Raw genomic sequence first — 21,708 nt, 5'->3', positions numbered from 1 at the left:
TTAGGAGTACTATTTATTTCATGGTGATTCTCAAAGAAAAGGCTATTTTATTATGTACATTTCCATCTCAATTTATAATCAAGAAAGTTGTAAATTAGAGAAATTAGTTAATTTTGGAGTGTGTTGTGCCTTGAGTAAGAATGACCAAAGGAGACTAAAAAGCTTTGTATTGTTTGTTCGTTTTAATACTATAGTACTTGGTAGATATTAGTAACGGGTAGTGATAAAATGCAAATTTATATATTGTATAAACTCAAAATTTCTTAATACAGCTTTAACACAGTTTCAATATAATATCAACACAGTGTAAAATTTCAAGATTTTAATGTCAACACAATATCAACACAGCATCAATCATTGACTACCGTTGAAATTCTGTTGATATTTTCCTGTTGATGTTTTTTTGTGATCCGTGGACATTTTTCAATGGTCTAGATCATAGTTTTGAGTTTGTATAATATTTAAAGTTTTCATTTGATCATATCCCTATTAGTAACAGTGTTAATGGATTTGTACTACAAGGGTTACAATTTTTCACAGATGGTTATGGTTGTGAACAAAGAAATTGGGCTGATTCAGAACACAATGTTTTTTTAACCACAATCCAAACGAGAAATATGGTGTCTTAAAATTTTTTATTATTTAATTAAGGCAAAACACATTATTATGTCCTCCCTCCGAGCTTTAATAGTATTTAATTTGTTATATCCTTATATAATTTGTGTGCATTATTACTGTTATTTTTACTTCTTTTTTCCATGTTAATCGATTGGTATTTTTATTGGATACGCCTCTAGTTAAATGGATCATTTTATTTTTTTAATAAAACATAATCTAATCTACTTTATTCTTGAATAGCATCAAATTCAATAACTTGGGAATGAGAAACAAAAAAGTTTTTGATATTATGGATAACAAAATTAATTATTAATTTTCCATTAGTTAACCAACTTATCATTTAAAAGTTTAAACAAAATTTCGATTCCAAAAAATAGTTGATATACATAAAAACCTAGAAAGAAATTTTTGAAGCAGATCGGTTAGGAATATTCAGGCTGGGGTCTGGCAGTTTTAGATGAGAAGATTAATATCCCTGCAATCTAAGCATTGAAGGATAACGTTGGTCCAATGCTAGGTACATTTCTCGAAAGAATACAGATACCTTGTTGATTCTAAATCTTACCAACTTTGTTGCGTAATAATAATTGCAAATATATTACTACTGTATTAAATGGTATTGTACTAATGTCTCATGCTATTCGGACTTTTTTTTTTCAGTCCATTCTAAACTACTTGCACTATTCCTATTTTAAATAAGAATTAAAATATTAAAGTTGATTAAATGTTATAATATTAAATGTTCTCTTATTATATACTTAATATATTAATTTAATTATACTAATTATTCAATCCTTAATTGACGAACAAAAAAAGGGGAGTATCATGGGACAAAGGAAGTACTAGCTCCCTCCCACAGTGTTGAAATAATTTTTGGAATTGAAATTAATAAATAAATGTTTAGTGTTCCAAGTAGAATAAAAATAAAGTAGATAACTAAGGACACTCACATTAGCATCCATAAATCCGCCCTTAAGTGTCGTCGGGTTTATAGGCGCTATTACACGAGTTTGGATGATAAACCCGCCTAATCGTACACCCTAGGAATAGGGCGCGCCAATCGGCTAGGGTGGGTAGATCAACACTATTGCAGCACTATTGCACAGGTTTGGTCGATAAACCCGCCTAGCCATCTGCCCTTGGAATTAAGGATGTCAATCGGGTAGGACCATCGGGTTTCCAGCCAACCCTACTCGGATTGCAGACCAATTGGTGTGGACTAATCGGGTTATGATTTCTTTCGGATTATAAAAGTTCAACTCTAACCATAAAAGCTTGGGTTTCGGGTTAGCCCAGCGGGTTAATCGAGTTGCTACCGATAAGATTTACATGCGACCAATCCAATAAATAGTGATGAAAATTAGTTACAGTTATAAAATGTAAAACATTTAATTATGATAAATTTGAGATGTATGCTTAAACTCGAATATAAACATAATCAAATATTAATATTTGAGATATTTCGTGAAATTATAATGCATGTTTTAGAAATTTAAATATTTTTTAGTGAATTTGAAGTTTTTAATTTATTTATCAATTATTATAATAATATTAATTTAATATATAATTTGTATATTTAATACTATAAAATTGGAAGTTATTTTTTCAGTTTCCTATATTATACAATTAATCAATGAAGTGTCGAATTAGGAATAACATAAAACATAATAATAAAAATTTTATCGAATTTTCGGGTTAGCCCAACGGGTTTTCGGATTTGGCCCTAACAGGTTGCGGGTTAATCGGGTGCGGGCAAATCGGGTTTTAATTTTATCGGGCTAGAAATTTCCAGCCCTAACGCTATAAATTTGATGGGCTATTCAAGTCAGCCCACGAGTTGCGGGCTACACTGACATCCCTACTTGGAATAGGGCGCGCCGATCGGCTAGGGTGGGTAGATCGACACTATTGTAGCGCCTTCAGCTGAATATAAAGCCGATTTTCACTTAGTTTTTTACACTATTTTCACTCTATAAATACACTATTTTTCACTCCATTTATCACCGTTTTACTCCAATCTCCTCTCTCATCTCTCATCTCACTTATCTCTCTCAAGAAAACAAAAAATGAATTCCTATGATTTCTCAACTAATCTCAACGAACTCCGATGCTCCCAGCCTTTTATTTATGTTATTTTGTGATTTTATTTTATTTGATAACATAAAAAAATTTTAAAAATGAAAATAGTGGTGAAAATGGGAATAAGTGGATTTTAAGAGCAGAATTTAGGGCGCTATTGCATGTTGGTACTAAAAGAAAAAAATGTTAAGTGACAAGAGGAAAATGAGCATAGACAGGACACTTTTATAAAGTACTAGAGGAGATCAAGCATTTTGAATTTTGATGAAGTGGTTTAATTATAATGGGATGGACCAATAATCAAAGAATCGACTCAACACTAATTGATAGAGACTAGAGAGTATAACTTTGTCCAACACAATATACATTTGATGCTACACCTCTCCAGGATTTTTGTGTATTGATTGTGGCATTTGCAACATATGAAAATGGCAGACACTTATTTTGCAATATCCAGGATAAAATATACTAGTACTATAAGTGGACAAAAATGCTCTCCACCTCTTGATTCTGAAATGAAAGTCAAGTACGCGCTAGATTTTTTTTCACAAGTTTTTATTGGTTTTGCAATTACATTAATAGGTCTTTTAGAGATGCATTCATACATATGATAAATAAATAGAGAAAGTATGTTTGTTATCAATGAATGAGATTTGTATATTCGATAGTATACACTATACAGAGACATTTAAGAAAATAATTGAAATTGAAGCATATCGTAAAGTAATAACAATAATTAGGAGAGAGGAAGAAATGAGTGCATATCTGGATTTTCCACAATAACCCACCTACATTTTCTGTCAATTATAATCCACGCACAACTACTGCCTTTTTTTATTTAATCTAATCATTAGTTAATAAGATTGATGCCCAATAAAGTGAGGTCAAAGAAGTATATTTACTTGGTTTGATAGTGTTTTTTATTGAGTCGGAAAAAATGATAGACGCTTGCATTATCATAACTAGCATCCATCCCGCGATATGATTCAATTAATTTTTCAGAAACTAATGTAACATTGTTTTATTATTACAAGAATTTAATGGAATATACTTCCTCGTCCTATAGAAATATGTTATTTGAGATTGGCACGAAATTTAATGTATAATTGGTAAAGTAAGAGAGAAGGAGAAAAAATGGTTGAAATTATATAGTGAATTGTGGGCCCATAAATGATAAAGGAAAAAGAAAGAGAAAAATATTTTAATAAATGAACATGAACTATTTCTACGGGACATACAAAAAAGGAAATATCGTCAATTTCTATGGGACGGAGGAAGTAATAAATATACATAATACTTCTTCAGTTAAGAGCATTGACAATTGAGGTCCGATAGAGGAGCCTTCCTCATCGGGCTCCATCGCTCCACCACTGCGGCGGACGGGCCGTCCGTCGGCTCCCTCCCCTCTCTCCAAAAAGTTTGGTGTATCGGCCTTGGCCGATCCAAATGGGGCGTCGATCGGCCCTCCATTGTGGTGAGAGGGCCGACGATCGGCCCTATGATTTTTTTTTTTTGCTGAAACGGAATGAGAGAGAGGAAGAAACGTAGAGGAAGAGAAGAAGAATGGAGGAAGAAGAAAAAGAAGAAAGCAGCTGTTGTGAGGAAGATTAACCCTAATTTATACTCCCTCCGTCCCCGATTAAGAGTCATACTTTTCCATTTCGGTCCGTTCCCAATTAAGAGTCACACTTTATTTTTACCATAAATGGTAGTAGGTCCCACATTCCACTAACTCACTTCACTCGCATTTTATTATAAAACTAATATAAAAAAGTGGGTCCCACATTCTACTAACTTTTTCAACCAATTTTTCTTTACATTTCTTAAATCCTGTGCCCGGTCAAACTGTGACTGCTAATGAGGGACGGAGGGAGTATTACACTATAAATTAGTGGGCCAATAATTTTATTAAATAGACGGACTATAAATTAATGGGCCAATAATTTATTAAATTAATGGACTATATTTGAGATGAGTTAATTAAGGTTTTCATTTAGTTAATTAATAAGTTGTCACATATTTGAGATAAATTAAAATTTATTTCATGTACTATAATGTTTTTATATTTTAATTTAATTAAGTTAATAACATATTCCCTCCTGTCCACCATTAGGAGTCCTGATCACTTTTTCGCACTTGTTTTCTAAAAATGATAATAAATAGTTAAAGTGGAGAAATGGCAAAGTAAAGAGAGAGAATAATATTGAGAAGAGTCATTTTAACATTATTCTCTCTCTTACTTTATCATTTCTCCACTTTAACTATTTATTACTCCCTCCGTCCCACAAAAGATGTCACACTTGTGGGACGGCACGAGATTTTAGGAGGTTTTGTTTTGTGTGTTAAATGGAGAGAGAAAATATAATTTTTATATTCATGCGAGAGAGAACTTTTTTCAAAAATGGAAATGTGACATCTTTTGTGGGACAAACTAAAAAGGGAAATGTGACATCTTTTGTGGGACAGATGGAGTATCATTTTTATAAAACCGGTGCACAAAAGTGACCGAGACTCCCAATGGTGGACGGAAGGAGTATTGTATTAAATATAGAAGTGCCCAAAAATTAAAATAAACTAACGATGATGTGGAAATGAAATGGAAAGGGAAGGGCCCTTCCATTATAGGGAGATATGCCCTTTCAAAAAATGATGACGTGGAATAATAAGAAAAAAAAAGACCCTCCAAGAAGGGCCCTATGGGAGGGTCCTTCCATTGTGAATGCTCTAACGAAAAATGGACAAGATTGTGAATGACACTAGTTTTAATGTATAATTGGTAAAATAAAAGAGAAATAGAAAAAGTAAGAGAAAGGGAGGGAATATGTAGTGAAATGAGTGTCAGTGGATTGTGGGGTTCATATTTAAAATGATGTGTAGGGGTTAATATTGGTTGAAAACTTTCCTTTTTGAACTTACTCTATATTTTGTGAACGGACCAAAATAGCTAAACTTGTCCATTTTTATTTCGTGAACGAAGGAGTAAAAATTTACATAACAGAAAAATACGATTAAAAATTTTCAAAAAAGAAAATATTGATTATAACACGAATGAATATCTGTCACAAAGAGAATAATCACGCTTTGGAATATTATAACATTAAAAAAAATCAACTTCAAACTTAAAAATATAAAACATACCTCATGTTAATAATAAAACAATACTCCCTCTGTCCTGATAAGCAAATAGGAGTAACTTTTTTTAGCACGAGATTTAAGTATTTAATATTTAAATAGTTAAAGTAGAGAGAATACAAGAGAGAAAAGTAGAAAAGTAAAGAGAGAATAAAGTAAGTGAAGATTTTTTGCTAGAAAGGCAAATGATTCACTTATAGTGGAACATCCCAAAAGAAATATGACTCACTTATCATGAAACGGAAGAAGTATATCATAAGTTTTGAACAATAAATATTATACACAATAAATTATTAGGGTAGCCGATAGTGCAAAGCACAAATGTGATTGAATTTATTTAAAAGATCAACCCGATATTCCATTATTTATATTAGAGTACAATTTAGAAAAAAAATACTACTACTACAAAATTAGTAAATTTTGATGTTAACTATATATTACGTCATAGATATTATAAAACATATATATAGAACCAGTGTTTTAAAAACCGGGCCGGACCGGCCGGTTCGACCGGTCGCACCGCGAACCGGCAGCTGGTCCGGTCCGGTTCGGCCCCTAAAACCGTTGGCATGTTGAGCCGCCCTGAACCGCCGGAACCGGCCGGTCGGACCGGTTGAACCGGAAACCGGAAACCGGTTTTTATATTTAAAAGCTTGTTTAAAATATGAGACTAGAGGGAATTGAACCCTAGACCTCTAGGTAAGAAACTAACACCTCTACCACTCCACCACATGGTCTTGAATGAAATATTGTGAGCATTAAATATTGTTATATATTAACTCCATAATTTTTTGTCCACACAAATTAATAATTTGTGTTTAGTTTTATACTTTAAAATAATTTTTAGTTATGATATGTTTAATTTTAATTATAAGCCACTAAATTTTATTTTTATTGATGTAATATGGAGTATATATTATTAATATAGTTTATTACTCCATATTTACTAATAATTCAAGTTTAATTTTATGTAATAACTAATAATACTATTATAGTATATATTATCCAAATTAACTAAAAATTGATATTTAGTTTTATATATTGTTATAATATTATTTCACCATATAAATGTTTTGAGATAATATGAATTTTATCTATTTATTATATGTAAAATATTACTTTTTTTGGCTACATTAATTAAAAGTTTATATATTTAATAAATATTTAAATTTTACCATTCACTTACTTTAAATACTCTTAATATTTAATTTACTTAAAATGTTTAATATATGTTTTTGTTATATGTTAATATTAATTGTAATATATTACTCACTAGATTTAATATATTTTGTAAGAGCAAATTTAATTTTATATTTGTAAGGTAAAACGGTTCGACCAGTGATTGAACCGGTCGGACCGGTTGAACCGTGAACCAGTAGCCTCACCGGTTCACCGGCTGATCCGATTTTTAAAACATTGATAGAACGTTGATTGTAGAATATCACAACAAAAATATTTGGACCTCAATAAACACATTTCAGCTAGCAGAATGTAAGACATATGACTGAGGCCAAATGCATGCATTTTCAATTCCGGGAGAATACACAGGGGAATGGATCCCCTACTGTGGCAAAATCACAGCAGGGGATGCTGTGGAACAAAACGCAGCCACTTGGTCATTAAACGCAGGTAAACTTCTTCTTATCCCTTCTTCTTTCATTTTTTATTAAGTGTTTATTATTTTATTTATATTTGCTAATATTCAAAAATAAAAATATACTGTAGAATGAATCATAATATTAAAACATATAGACAAAGAAAGAATCAAAAGCAAAAAGAATGTAAATGGGTTTAATTCTAATATTTAGAATCATAAAAGATGCAAAGAATATAAAAAATGTTAATGACTATACTTAACAGAAAATGAAAGAAGAAGGGATAAGAAAAGTTTATCTGCGTTTAATGACCAAGAGGCTGCGTTTTGTTCCACAGCAGCAACAGGGGATCCATTCCCAATACACAGTGCATTTGATATCAGTACGTAGCTATACTAATGATAAGAGAATATAATATGCAAATTATACTCGAATTTATTTACAACATCTAACTCGCTATTATATATACACTAAATGACATAAATTTTAATACACAATTGGTAAAATAAGAGAGATATAAAGAAAAAGAATTGAAGTAGTATTAATGAACAATGCGTCTCACTTCATTCAATATGTGCCCGTTCGGTTCCCAAGATAACTTTTATCTTCTCCATTCACATTTTCAACCAAATTTTAGCTAACAATTGTAGATTTGAGCATGTTTTGGTCCATTTGAATGGACTCATTTTCACCTAACTAATCTCATAACTAACCATCTCACCTCACCCCTCCTACTAATTTATCCATCTCCCTCTCCTCATTATTCTCTTCTCCACCCTACTCTACAACCATGCATAAGACTAATTTAATCCTAGCCAAGGTCTATTTTAGTGTACCTTACACTGCATCTCAAGATAATTTTGTTTCATGAACCGAACAACCACTATATGTACGTATAAAACTTAAAATTAATTCATGATAACAAACCGGCCGGTCTCCATTAAATATTCCATATCTCTGTATTTGATCAGACTTAAATAAAAGTCTCATTTCCCTTTACTATTTTGGATAAATGAGTTCCACATTCAACGACTAATTTTCTATTAGTACATGTATAGATATAAATTTATCTTATAATTCTTTTCGATTTAATTTTGTTTGGTTACGATGATATTTACAAAATGAAAATAAATTAGTAAACAAAGTATTGATAAAATAGAATAATAAGCACATTTCCCATTCAATCAGACAAACCGTGTTACATAGATATTTTTACAAATTCAATCTCACATATTTCCCCAAACTCGCTAATTATTTCGTTGCATAATTAAATGCGCATAACTATATCCAAAAACCAGCAGAAATTAATAAAAACAAACGAAAACGTGCGCTTAGCTAGTACAGCTGGCACAGCAGCCGCGGCGTGGGCACCGCCATGAGCCTGGTGGCGCGTGGCGCCGTGAGACCGAACACGTCATCCATGTCCATCTCCCCGGGCTTCATCCCGTCCGGCAGCTCCCACGTGAAGCAATGCAGCAGGTGCGCCACCGCCACTTCAAGCGCGTAGAGCCCCAGCTGCATCCCGGGGCACGACCTCCGCCCCGACCCGAACGGGATGAACTCGAAGCTCCCGCCCTTGAAGTCGGCGGCGCCGTCGCGGAGGAACCGCGAGGGCCTGAATGCCTCCGCGTCCTCCCACGCGCCCTCGTCCCGCCCGATCGCCCACGCGTTGATCATCACGCGCGACCGGGCGGGCACGTGGAACCCGCACACGACGGCGTCCTCGGCCGTCTCGTGGAGGAGGAGCGGGATCGGAGGGTGGAGGCGGAGGACCTCCTTGAGGCAGCAGCGGAGGAATGTCAGCTTGTCGAAGTCGGCCTCCTCCACCTTCCGGTTGGGGCCCACCACGTCCATCAGCTCTTGCTGGGCCCGCTTCAGGTCCACTGGGCTTCGCATTAGCTCCGCCATAGCCCACTCTATCGCCGATGCCACCGTCTCGGTCCCACCAAACATTACGTCCTTCAATTTGCGTAATAATTTACACATCATATACTTTTCTTACCTAAAAATTAAATTCGGAAAGGAATGGTGGACTTATCGTATCCTAATTCAATATATTTACGTATTTTTCAATGCTTGTTTGATTTTATGTCCTCTCCAAAGTCAAAAGAGATTAATGGTATAGTACATAGTTTATGATAGGATGTTAAGTGCAACGTGTGAGGTTATATTTACATGTTTTAGAATAATTATAAAGAAATAAGAATACATTTATACTACTATAGGATGCAAGAGATGCGTTCGTTTGCTAATTTTTCTTAAATTGCTAACCTGCTAATACATTAACGCAGTATATTGAAAATGTTAACATGATGATATTAGTATGTCAACACAAATTTAGTTGATATAGTTATGTCTCTGTGTTTGACATCTATTTTTAAAAGTCAATACAGAGATGTATGTATATCAACTTAATTTGCGTTGACGTACTAATGTCATCGTATTGATATTTTTAATATACTGTATAATTAAATTAGCAAGTTAGCAATTTAATAAAAAAAATTATCTTTATACACATCCTATAGGAAGCTAAACATAAATGTTTTTATTGTCTAGACATCATGCTAGGGCTTTGCTCCACCTCTAATACTACAACACGACATCGTATAGTAGATAGAAATCGTATGGCGGTTGAGCAATAAATTTTTGCGTATTTAACCAAATAACCAGAAGCTATACGAAAAGACTATATTAATTTCATCTAACAATCCCTGCTGAAAATTGATTTCTCATCAAATTCATTTCCGAATACTCGAAAACGAAAGCTCCCTTTTCGAGAGGGAACACTAAAATTGCTCATTTAAGGCCTTTTTCATATTCGATTATACACAAAACTACTTTATTTTGGAAATCATCAAATTTAGTCAAGCAATCAAATAGTATATCCTGAGCAGCTTAATTTTTAGTTTCGAATTACTATATACTAAATGATATCATCAATATGCACACAACGACGTCAATAATAATTATAATAATAAACCAAAAAATAGGTGTAATTAATTAGTATAGTATGAGTAACACTCACCATAATAATTGCCTTAATATTGTCCCTTGTTAGACTGATCGAATTCTGCAAATCCTCCGATTCAGAAACCTTAGCCTCTTCACTATAAAAAGCAAGTAGCTCATCCACCATATCCGACTCAATGCCCCCATTTTCGGGCCGGGCTTTTTGCATGTGATCATCGATAATAGTATCAATAAATCCATCAAGTTGGGCCCGAACTTTGATCAACCTCCCATTAATCCCCTGTGGATCAATCCACCCCAAAAACGGAATGAAATCCGAAATATTAAAAGCTCCAAACAATTTGGAGATTTCTTGCAAAATCTTGATGAATTCATCTTGTCCCTCGTGCGAGACCGACCCGAACGCGGCCCGGTACGTTATATTCCGGGTCAGCCCGAACACGAGCTCGCCTATGTTCACAACGGTCCGGCTGCTCATGGCCACGGCCCGGACCATGTCGTCCACCTCGTCCCGGACCGAGTCCCAGGACTCGGCCCGTTTGCGGCTGAAGAGCTTCATGACGCAGAGCTTCCGCATCTGGCGCCAGAAGGGCCCGTAGTGGGCGAATGCCATGTCGGCCCGGTCATACGTGAGGTAGCTTATCGCAATTGTAGCGGGCCGGTTGGAGAAAATGTTGTCCTGGGCCTGGAGGACCTGCCGGGCCACGTCCGGGCTCGACACGGCCACCATGTGGAGGAAGCCCATACGGAGGTGGAAGATTCCTCCGTACTTTTTGGCTAATTGGGCTAGCCCGCGATGGGTGAGCTGGTCCATAAGGCCCATGTTACCTATCACGGGCCAGCCAGGAGGCCCGGGCGGATATCGCTTACGGCGAAATCTTGATAGGAGGAATATAGCAAAGAGAGGGACTATGAGGGAGATTATTAGTAAGGGTTTGGAGTCTAGGAAGTTGAGAAGATTAATCATTTTATTTTCCATGATTAATTTACAAAGAATTGTTTGAGAATTTGTCACAAACAATGGTGGTCCAAGCAACTATGGTGTGGTTGCCAAGTTTTGTGGGATGATATGAAGGGATTATATAGTGGAGAGGTGATGGTAGCTTTTCACGCAGTGGGGGTGTTATTTATTATTTTATTATTTATGGGCACATTTTCATTTATTGGGTTTGAATAAATCCAAGGAATTGGGTGGGAGCATGGAGAAATATGTGTTACATGTTAAATTTGGGAATGAGGTGGGAAGTAATTATCTTACCCATACATTAAGAAGGCCCTTTTTCTTGAGTGTTTCCATGTTAATCCTTTTATATATTTTGTCATAAACGTTTAACTTTTAGGTGTGGAATTGAATAAAATATGCTCAAATGCATGCAACTTCGACATTTCAATGTTATAACTTATATGTTACCTTATCTCAAGTATAACATTTTCTACAAAAGGATATTTTTGAATGATTTAAATGTGCCTCTTTGATTCGATTCTTGAAATATTCCGAAACTATTGGGACATTCGTACCCATGAAGTTGGGTTAATGCACGTCTTTTCCGAGACTATATATAGAAGAAATTCATAAAAATACAAGTTTACTACTCCTATTAAATACAAATTAATTGGTTTTACTTGGACTTTGATGGCATGATCAGAAAGGCAAATGTATGTATATTTGTGTAGATCAAATGATGCATGTGCTACCTATGTGTGTGTGAGTGAGAGAAAGGTCACGGAGATTTTTGAATTCAAACATTAACCAATATATCACTAGACCTACACACGTACTAACCCTTATAACATTATTTGTCTTTGTACTAGTGGCCTAAGTAAAAGGTAAGAGTATGAAACGAATACTATAATTTTTTTAACTCGAACACTTTAAAAAGTGGCCTAAGTAAAAGGTAAGAGTATGAAACGAATACTATAATTTTTTTAACTCGAACACTTTAAAAAGTTAATGCTATTATAAATACACAGTACTTAAATACATTGCAAAAGCTATATTGATGAACTTATAAATAAAAGGTTAATTAATAAACTATTTATTGCTTCTTTAGTCGAGTTATCTAAGTTTCGATCATTTCAAATTTAAAGCATTTAAGTTGACATTATATGCAAGTATACTACTTTTCTATGTTCGAAAAAACTGCAAATAATTACTTCTGGAAACCTCTGGACATACAAGAATAGGTCCAAATAGTATATTAGCATATAGTACTAATTAAAAGTTGGTGAATGCCGCCATTTTGGATCTTTTATTTTCTCTTAACTTTATTCACATTATTTAATTATTATGCTGTTTTATTGTTTGGGAATAACAAAGTACTTATGCCTACATTTTAATTTTTCATGATCGATCGATATATAAACCCAATCACATGATTAATTAGTATTAGTAATTCTCTCTTAATCAAACTCTTGGGGCAAAGCTATTAAATCTAGTAGTATATTAATTTATAAAAAGAGTAGTTTTAGATGAATCCTTGGTTCAATAATTGGTATCTATGAAGTGGTACTATGTATGGAGTGCAAGTAAACAATGAAAAGATAGTTAAAAATAAAATATGAAAAAGCGAAATAAGTTAAACATAATCCAATCACAAAAACAGCTAGTTTTAGGATTTGATCCAACTTATAGATATCATGACAAGTAATGATGCTTGCTTACTTATTTTCTCAATCAACAGTCTTAAATTATTGAAACAAAGTTCAAACTGTCGCTTTCTATTTCACCTAATCTTGTACACCTTTTTAATTCATTTTCAATACTTTAGGAAACCATTTTTAATTACATTTTATGCACGTATACGTATTTCCAATATGATAAGTCTATCGACATGTATATTACAGAATGAACTCTTTTTGTCTTCCAATAATTGAATATTTAATTAATAATTATATTCATTTCACAAATTGGTAACATAGTTTAAATAAATAGTTATAAATGAAGTAGCTTGGAAGGGAAAATGTCGTTTCATATTTTAATTGAAACAACGCCATTTCTTACTTTTAAAATTTGAGATTTTAATCAATTGCATTCGTTTGTTCTTAAATTGCGTATAACCTAATAATAATAATAGTAATGATAATAATAATCATAATTTGAATTTGTTGTCAACACACAACGACATTATAAACCCTATTAAAATCATAATCTCAAAGATTATAAATTTGAAAAGATTATATTAGAAGACAGATTAGTTAGAATATACACATATGATTTTGGTGTAAGTGAGAAAATTGGAATCAGTATTTTCGAAAAGAATTCACAGATTATGATGCATAAACCTCTAATCATTTTTTTGAGTCCTTTTCTTGGTTTAGACTTCTTAACCATTGACAATTTCATCTTACCTTTGAAAACTGGCTGTTTACATACACGAAAATTAATGTAATTTATATTTAGTGAAGTCTAAATATAGAAATAATTTTTGAAAATCCAAAAAAATATTAGTAGTATGATACATTTAGAATTTTCATGTTTGAACTAGTAAATTTAAGGCGGTGTATGAAAATGATATATGCATGTAAGATTGGCTTTGCCAAACACACAACCACTTTAACCATTATTATTGACTCTTAAAAAAGTTAATTTTTTATACTTAACAATCAAGATGGAGATTAGCACTAATCTTGGATATAACTAATATCATCTTCATAGTCATGTCAATTTTACAACATTTATAGATGTATATAGTTATTGAGTGAGCACCCCATTCAAAAGTTAAAGAACAAGCTTTGGACTTCTTGTTTTATATCACTTTGTCCTTCATTATGGAATATTAGGAATAAAGTAATCTTTTTAATTACAAACCAAATTGAGACATGGAAATAAAAGCTTAAATAAAAGGTTGGTATGTAAACCTCCCATTTTCAAGTTAGTGATACTAAAGATTGGGATATAAAATGAAGACAAGTTCTTTGCGCCTATTTCTTTGATGACCTTTAATTAACTTATCTTCTCATTTTGTTGTTTGGTAAATTTTGTTATCCATGTCCTTTAGGACTAGTCTTGCTTTGCTGGTTTTCTCGTTACTTGTTGGTTTGGTTGTTCTCATATGTTTAGTTCTTGTTTACATTTATTGGCGTGTTTTGCTGCGTGGCTTATATTTATATACGCTCTTTTTATTTTATAATTTAAAAATCTCAAACTACCAAATAGTACTGAGTAAGGTAGAGTGCGAAACACAACAGGGCAAAATTAGACCACCACGATCTTACTCTCCTTCTTTAAATGGCCTTGAATTTTTTATCTTAAAATAACCAATTAAATAAATAAATATAATTAAATAGATAATATTAATACATGTTCTTTTTATAGCATGAAAATGAAATATTTTTTAAAATTAAAACAACACCATCTTACGTTTTAATTTCTCTTATTTCACCGTCTTTTTATTAACAACAAAATATTACTAGTACTAGATAAAATTCTGTATTCAAAATTACTCCCTCCGTCTTATTTTAGATGTCACACTTTCCTTTTTAGTTTGTCCCATAAAAGATGTCATATTTTCTTTTTTTTAGAAAAAACTCTCTTTCATATCAATATAAATATATTATTTTTTCTCCTCATCTAATACACAAAATAACACTTCTTAAAATCTCATATCAATTTTCAAATGTGACGTCTACCTTGAGACGGAAAGAGTATTTCCGGTATATGGTAATGCTAGCTAGATCAATCAATTTCATCAATCAATTTCATAGAAAGGTGGGCCATGCCGGACACGAGGATTCTATAGCTTACCAACAACAATAATATTATATTCCAAAAAGTGTTTCTTTCCGAATCATATAAAACCTGTGTATCCAATTATGCAGTACTCCCTCCGTTTCAAGGAAGATGACCCCTTTTTTGGACGGCATGAGATTTTATGTAACTTTATTTTTCATGTTAAGTGGAGAGAGAGTAAAGTAAAAGAGAGGAAATAAAGTAGAAATAAAGGGGTTTCTATTTTAAACAATGAGTCATCTTGATTGGGACAAACCAAAAAAAAAAGTGAGTCATCTTCAATGGGACGGAGGAAGTGATATGTACTCCCCCGCCTCATGTTACCGACACCTTTTATTATAGATTGTTAATTTGAGATTAATTTTTTAATATAATTAAATTAAAAATTATGTGTGGTTATTTAATATGGGAACATTAATTTTAATATACTCCTATTAATCAAATACCTTAATTCAGACTTAAAATAGAAATAGAGTACTCCCTCCGACCGCGAATAGGAGTCTCGTTTTGCCATTTTGGTCCGTCTGCGAATAGGATTCCCAATTCATTATTTCTATAAATGGTAAAAAGTCTCACATTCCACCAACTCATTCCACTCATATATCATTTAAAACTAATATAAACAAGTGGGGCTCATTTTCCACTAACTTTCTTTTACACACTTTTCTTAACATTTCTTAAATCTCATGCCGGAAATGAATGAGACTCTTATTCGTGGACGGAGGGAGTAAGTAGTTTGGGACAAGCGAAAAAAAAAATGTAGATAAAGAGAAAAAAATAGTTGAATATTTTAATATGGAGAGATGAGAGAGAGATTTATTATCAAATATAAAAAATAGACATCTTAGGTGAGACAAACTAAAAAGAAAAAATGAACATTTTAAGTGGGACGAAGGGTGTAATTATTATATATATATATTGGAAAAATAGAAGTAAAAACTATGAACTTTTTGTGAAATCTGATATTTCTAACTAATTTTAAAAGTGGTGGAGATACTATGAATTTTCTCTGAAATTTGATATTTCTGCAGAAACTATGAACCAGAGTTCAAAAGGGCAATGTTTTCCTATTTTAATAAGTTCAATTAAAATTAACTAGAAAATCAACTTCAAGAGAAATCAACACATTTTTCAAACCATCACTTTTAAAATATGTGTGAGAAATATCAAATCTGTGTGAAATCTAATATTACTAACGAATTTAAAAAGTGGTGGAGATACTATGAACTTTCACTGAAGTTTGATATTTCTCACACAAATTTTAAAAGTGATGGTTTGAAAAATGTGCTGATTTCTCATATAAAGTTGATTTTCTAGCTAATTTTAATTGACGTGGATTGCCGAAGTGAACTTATTAAAATAGGAAAACATTGCCCTTTTGAACTCTGGTTCATAGTTTTTGCCGCTACTAGTACTTCCTCCATCCCATAAAAGATGTTAAATGGAGAGATTTTGTGGAAAGTCATATGATTTTAGGAGATTTTGTTTTGTGTGTTAAATAGAGTGAGAAAATATAATTTTTATATTAATTAGAGATAGAACTTTTTTCAAAAATGGAAATGTGACATTTTTTTGGTGTGACAAACTAAAAAGGAAAGTGTGACATTTTTTATGGGACGGAAGGAGTACTATTTAATACTTCCTCATCCGCCATTTAAAGAGTCATTTTGACTCGGCACGAATTTTAAGAAATTGCTTGACTTTCTGAAGAAAAAGTAAAGGGAGAGAGTAAGTGAAATGTGAGATCCATTTTTTATATGGTGGCAATCCAAAATGACAAAATGATTCTTTAAATAGTGGACAGATGGAGTATTAGTTTTATAATGGATTGTAAGTATAAAAAGTTAGTAGAATATGAGGTCCGTATACCAAAAATTGAAAAAGTAAATGTTTCTTTAACTCGTGGACAAAGTAAAATGATAAAATGGTTATTTAAATAGTAGGCATGGAGAGAAATCATAATACTAATATTACATCCTCCATCATAATTAAAAATGACACATTTCTTGGGCGGCATGAGATTTTATATAGTTTTGTTTTATATGTTAAGTGGAGAGAATAAAGAGAGACTGTGAGATTAAAATAGAGATAAAAATATTTCTATTTTTAGGAATAAATCATCTTGATTGAAACATATTAAAGAGAAAAATGGATCGATCTTCGAAATAACATTTTATGTTCATGACCGTCACGTTATAACCTTTGAGCAGCACTACTCTAATTTACTCTAATTTTATACAGTCCAAGTTATTGACAACTCCACAATATAGACTTTTATGACAAACCATTTTGACTAACGTTAGTTATGAGGCCATCCGAAATCAAGAAATTGTCAACTACATGGACACTGGAATCAAGAAATCTGGTCAATTAATACAATCTCCTAAGTCAGTCCTGAAATTTATAATTCCTAAATACCCATTCAACTAGATAAAAAATAATACAAAAATAAAAACTAGTAATTTTTTAGTTTAATTATTTGATCATAGTTCCGTCAAAGTTTAGTAATACGGAGTACCATAATCTTATTTTAGATTGAGCATGAACATAAATAATTAAGGATGAAGAGAGCTTACACTGACCAAATAATTAGTTAGGCACATATTGTAAGATTTTATTTGTTGATATTAAATTTTTAAAAAGTTCAGAATTTCCTGAGCCGAACTTAATTTCTCAGAACTGCAAATCAAATAAAAGACCAGAAATGAAGTAGGAAGTGTGAAAAGTTCAACGTCAATGGCCTTAAATATTGACTGGTATTTAGATATAGTGTTAAGATTTATATTTTGGTGGGGTGGGGTGGAGCCAAATAAAAAGTCCACTAAAATAAATTATTATTGACCCCAATCTTTGAGCGTTCATATTTAAGACATCAATTTAATACTTTTGTTAGATTCTTCAAAGGGAATTAAATGGTGCGAGAGTGCTCATATAAGTCAATAAAAAAAATACTACTATCAAACTTTCAAAGCGCTGATTTGTTTTTTTTATCAAAAATACTAGTACTATTAATTCACCTTTTTCTAATATATAAAAAGGCTCTAACCATCTAGATAAACAATAATTAGTAACACATAATTCCTAACCAAAAATAGAACCAAAACTATTAAGACAACAACTAACACATATAGACATTCTAGCCAAAACAAAACTTAAAAAAATGTAAAAATCAATCTAGCACAACACGCGCTAAAAAATGGATCTTTAGTAGCCCAGAATCAAGAAACCAGAAGAGATAGCATTAAAGAGACATAATAAATAAATAAATAAATAAATAAACCTCATCAATAATAATATAATATATCCTTCGTTAAGTCTACCTGAAATAAATTTTACATATGAAGAAATTATGTGTTCTTAGTATATACATATCATATTTGTTGAGAAGATAATATATCATTTTATGAGAAAAGGCTAATATTTTGAGTATATAATACTTCTTCCGTCCACCATTTATAGTCATATTTTGACAAAGCATATATTATTTGACTTTATGAAGAAAAATAGGAAAATGAGTTACTAGAATGTGGATCCTACTTTTATACATTAGTTTTATAATAGAATGTGAGTGTAATGATTTAATTTAATAGTAGGATCCACCTACCTAAAATGGAAAAAAACAAATATAGTAGAACTTTAAATCGCGGATACCCCGAAATAGACAGATGGGATTTTTTCACGGACAGAATGAGTAGTAATAGAATATACTCATATAGTAGATAAATTCGCGAGCCCTTGATAACTTTTTATATTTAAGTTGTACTTCCTTCATTCCATCATTGTTGAGTCAGTTTTTCAATTTGAAAAGTTTAATTATGAGTTATTTCCATATATGGTACTCCCTCCATCCCACTTTAGGAGTCTCATTTCGGCATTAGTTTTAAGAAATGTAAAGGAAAGTTGGTGAAAAAAAATAGTGAAATGGGGGCCCTACTTTTATATATTAGTTAAATAATCAAATGTGGATGGAAAAGGGTTAGTGACTTAGTGGAATGTGAAGTCTATTACCATTTTGTGACACCAAAAAATAGTACACCGGGACTCCTAAAGTGGGACGAAGAGAATATTTTTTTTTTTTTTTTTTATTAGACAAAAATGCTCAAAAAAACCATTGAAGAATGGTGAGCTAAAGAGCAACAACTACATAAAACCTACCCCAAACAAGCTCCTATGATACGACAAATAACACATTTTCTATTTTTTTATCTTCTCTCTTACTTTATTATTTCTCCTACAATATTCTCTCCAAAAAACATAATGAACATCATATTCTTAATCTTCGTGCCCAAAAAAAATACTTCAACTACGGCGGAATGAGGGAAATTGTTAGATTCATTTTGTCAAGTAAAGTAAATGACCCTAATATATTTTTGGATAATTCGTGCGAATTCCCACGTCGATTATTACTTGGAAAATAATAAGTCCTCATGAGAATAATTAATACACATCTAGTTTAGAAAATGACTAATACGCTGTCACATGAGATTAAATAATTCACATCTGTTTTAGTCATGTCTGAAAATAATCACTGTGGAAAATTTACACAAATTATTAAAGTTTGTGATTTATCCGACTAACTTCAATGGTAGTGGGAAGTACCAAATTTCGCCAACATTTCTTGATTTTTCCGACCAATTACCCTATATTTTTTTACTAAATTTATCATGTTTTCTAGTGTAATTACAGTTATAGCTTTCTATATTGCTTATATTTAGAGTTGCACTCTCATGGAAAATTGCATCCTCAAATTATATATTAATATCTCTGACTTGGCATAAACCCGAAACATATATGATACATATCATATAAGATAGAATACTAATTTTTTAATTCAATCTCTTATATATTTCGTTATTATCTTCGATTATTTCTCAACAACTGGTATCAAGAGCTTAGACTTCGACAAATAGAAATTACAATGAAGATCAACAGAAAGAATAATAAGGAGAAGTTCCCTAGATTTGATTTCAAGTTTGGAAGATGTTGATTAAGGGATGCTTGTATGATACGATAAAGATATATATCAGTCCTTAAAATCGAAATCCAAAATGATGGAGAGTGGGAGTTGTAGGATAGAAAAATGATTAACGCAATTTATGTTGTTATCCAAGTATGTTGCGTATCACACAACTGCAACAACGCCGATGAAGAAAATTATTAAGACCTTGGAGGAGATGTACCATGAACCATATCCATACACATAAATCTAATTAGGCTATTGTTTAGTTTCATAATACTATCAAAGGGATTAGTTTCATAATATCAGAGGAAAAATCAATTTAATAATATCTGAACGGGTTCAACGTGAACAATTAATTAATCTTTAGAGATATATATTTTAAGATTTTCTATATTAATATATTTATATAAAGCTACTCTTTTATTTTAAATTGCATTAGAAATTTATATAGTAAAATAGTTGACTTTCCTCACCCAAGAAGTAAATTTCGAATTGAGTAAAGAATAATATTTATATATTTTATATTTCATATTATCTATGATTATTTCCTAGCACACAATATTTATCTCTCGATTATCCTCGAACTAAACTTTTTATTAGTTATGTGTTCTTGATTCTCATTATCGCTGAATTAAATGCATGTGGCTTTATACATTAACAATCACTACAATAGACATTTATCAACACTTAATTAATTAAGTTGGTCTTATCAATACATGGACAAAGACATCGGCCAGTTAATTCATGAATGTCGAACCATCTTGTAGCTACTCCATAAGCATGACGTTATGTATAAAATGTGCCTTACCAATAAAATACTAGTAATCATTTTTCAAAGATTAACTTATTGAGGGTTTGGTATTTTACGCTTAAGTGAGTGACATGACACGTTTTTTTTACATAATACTTCCTCCGTCCCACAATAATTGTCACTCTTTTCTATTTCGATCAATCTCATAATAATTGTCATACTTCATTTTTACTATAAATGATAAATATGTCTCACATTCCACTAACTCACTTCACTTACATTTTATTATAAAACTAATATAAAAAAATGGGTCCACCATTCTATTAACTTTTCCAATTAATTTTTTTTATATTTCTTAAAATATGTGCCCACAATAAGAATAACGGTTATCGTAGAATGAAGGGAGTATGTTTTCATTGTAACTATTAAAACAGTTTACAATATTTAATTTAATTTATGCATATATTCCTCAGTGAGAGGAAATAGTGTGCTATAATTATTATATATTAATGATTTTTCTGTCGATATCGTGATCTATTAAATTATGAAAGTGTTTATTAACTATTACGCATTCTGATTATACTCTTGTAAATATTCAAATTATTAACATTCTTTCAAAAATTGTGATCAAAGTTATGTGATATTATCTATTTCATACTTTAAGTCAGTACCATTTATTAGTTTCCACTTTCCAGAGCAAGCCTAACTAGCAAAATAGTACAGTATACTTATCATTTTTAGGAAACTTTAAGGCGTCATGCAATAAAAAGAAAATTGATGTAGTAGTACATAACTGAAGATTTTTGGTAATATAATGATCATTCAGCGTATATAAAAAGAAAATTACGATAGTAGTGTAGTGCATGAGATGTCG

The 21,708-nt window shown here is 31.9% G+C and overlaps 1 protein-coding gene across 1 annotated transcript; it reads right to left on the bottom strand.

Annotated features, from left to right (window-relative positions):
• Window positions 1–8,571: 8,571 nt before the first annotated feature.
• LOC125215264 (cytochrome P450 84A1-like) lies at window positions 8,572–11,457 on the bottom strand. Its single transcript, XM_048116635.2, has 2 exons — window positions 10,450–11,457; window positions 8,572–9,383 (listed from the first exon to the last, which is right to left on the bottom strand). Exons 1-2 carry the CDS (start codon window positions 11,371–11,373, stop codon window positions 8,760–8,762), a joined length of 1,548 nt encoding a protein of 515 aa, XP_047972592.1. The 5' UTR covers window positions 11,374–11,457; the 3' UTR covers window positions 8,572–8,759.
• Window positions 11,458–21,708: the final 10,251 nt, after the last annotated feature.

This window comes from Salvia hispanica, chromosome 3, assembly GCF_029641045.1.
Source record: "Salvia hispanica isolate PSC_SH4W2 chromosome 3, Shi_PSC_v1, whole genome shotgun sequence".
NCBI lineage: Eukaryota > Viridiplantae > Streptophyta > Magnoliopsida > Lamiales > Lamiaceae > Salvia > Salvia hispanica.
This window is presented reverse-complemented; position numbering and strand designations above follow the sequence as displayed.

Coding starts and splice junctions, on each gene's coding strand:
- LOC125215264 (XM_048116635.2), bottom strand. CDS start 11,373: ATGGAAAATAAAATGATTAATCTTCTCAACTTCCTAGACTCCAAACCC. Junction 9,384..10,449: donor ATATTAAGGCAATTATTATG/GTGAGTGTTACT, acceptor CGCAAATTGAAG/GACGTAATGTTTGGTGGGAC.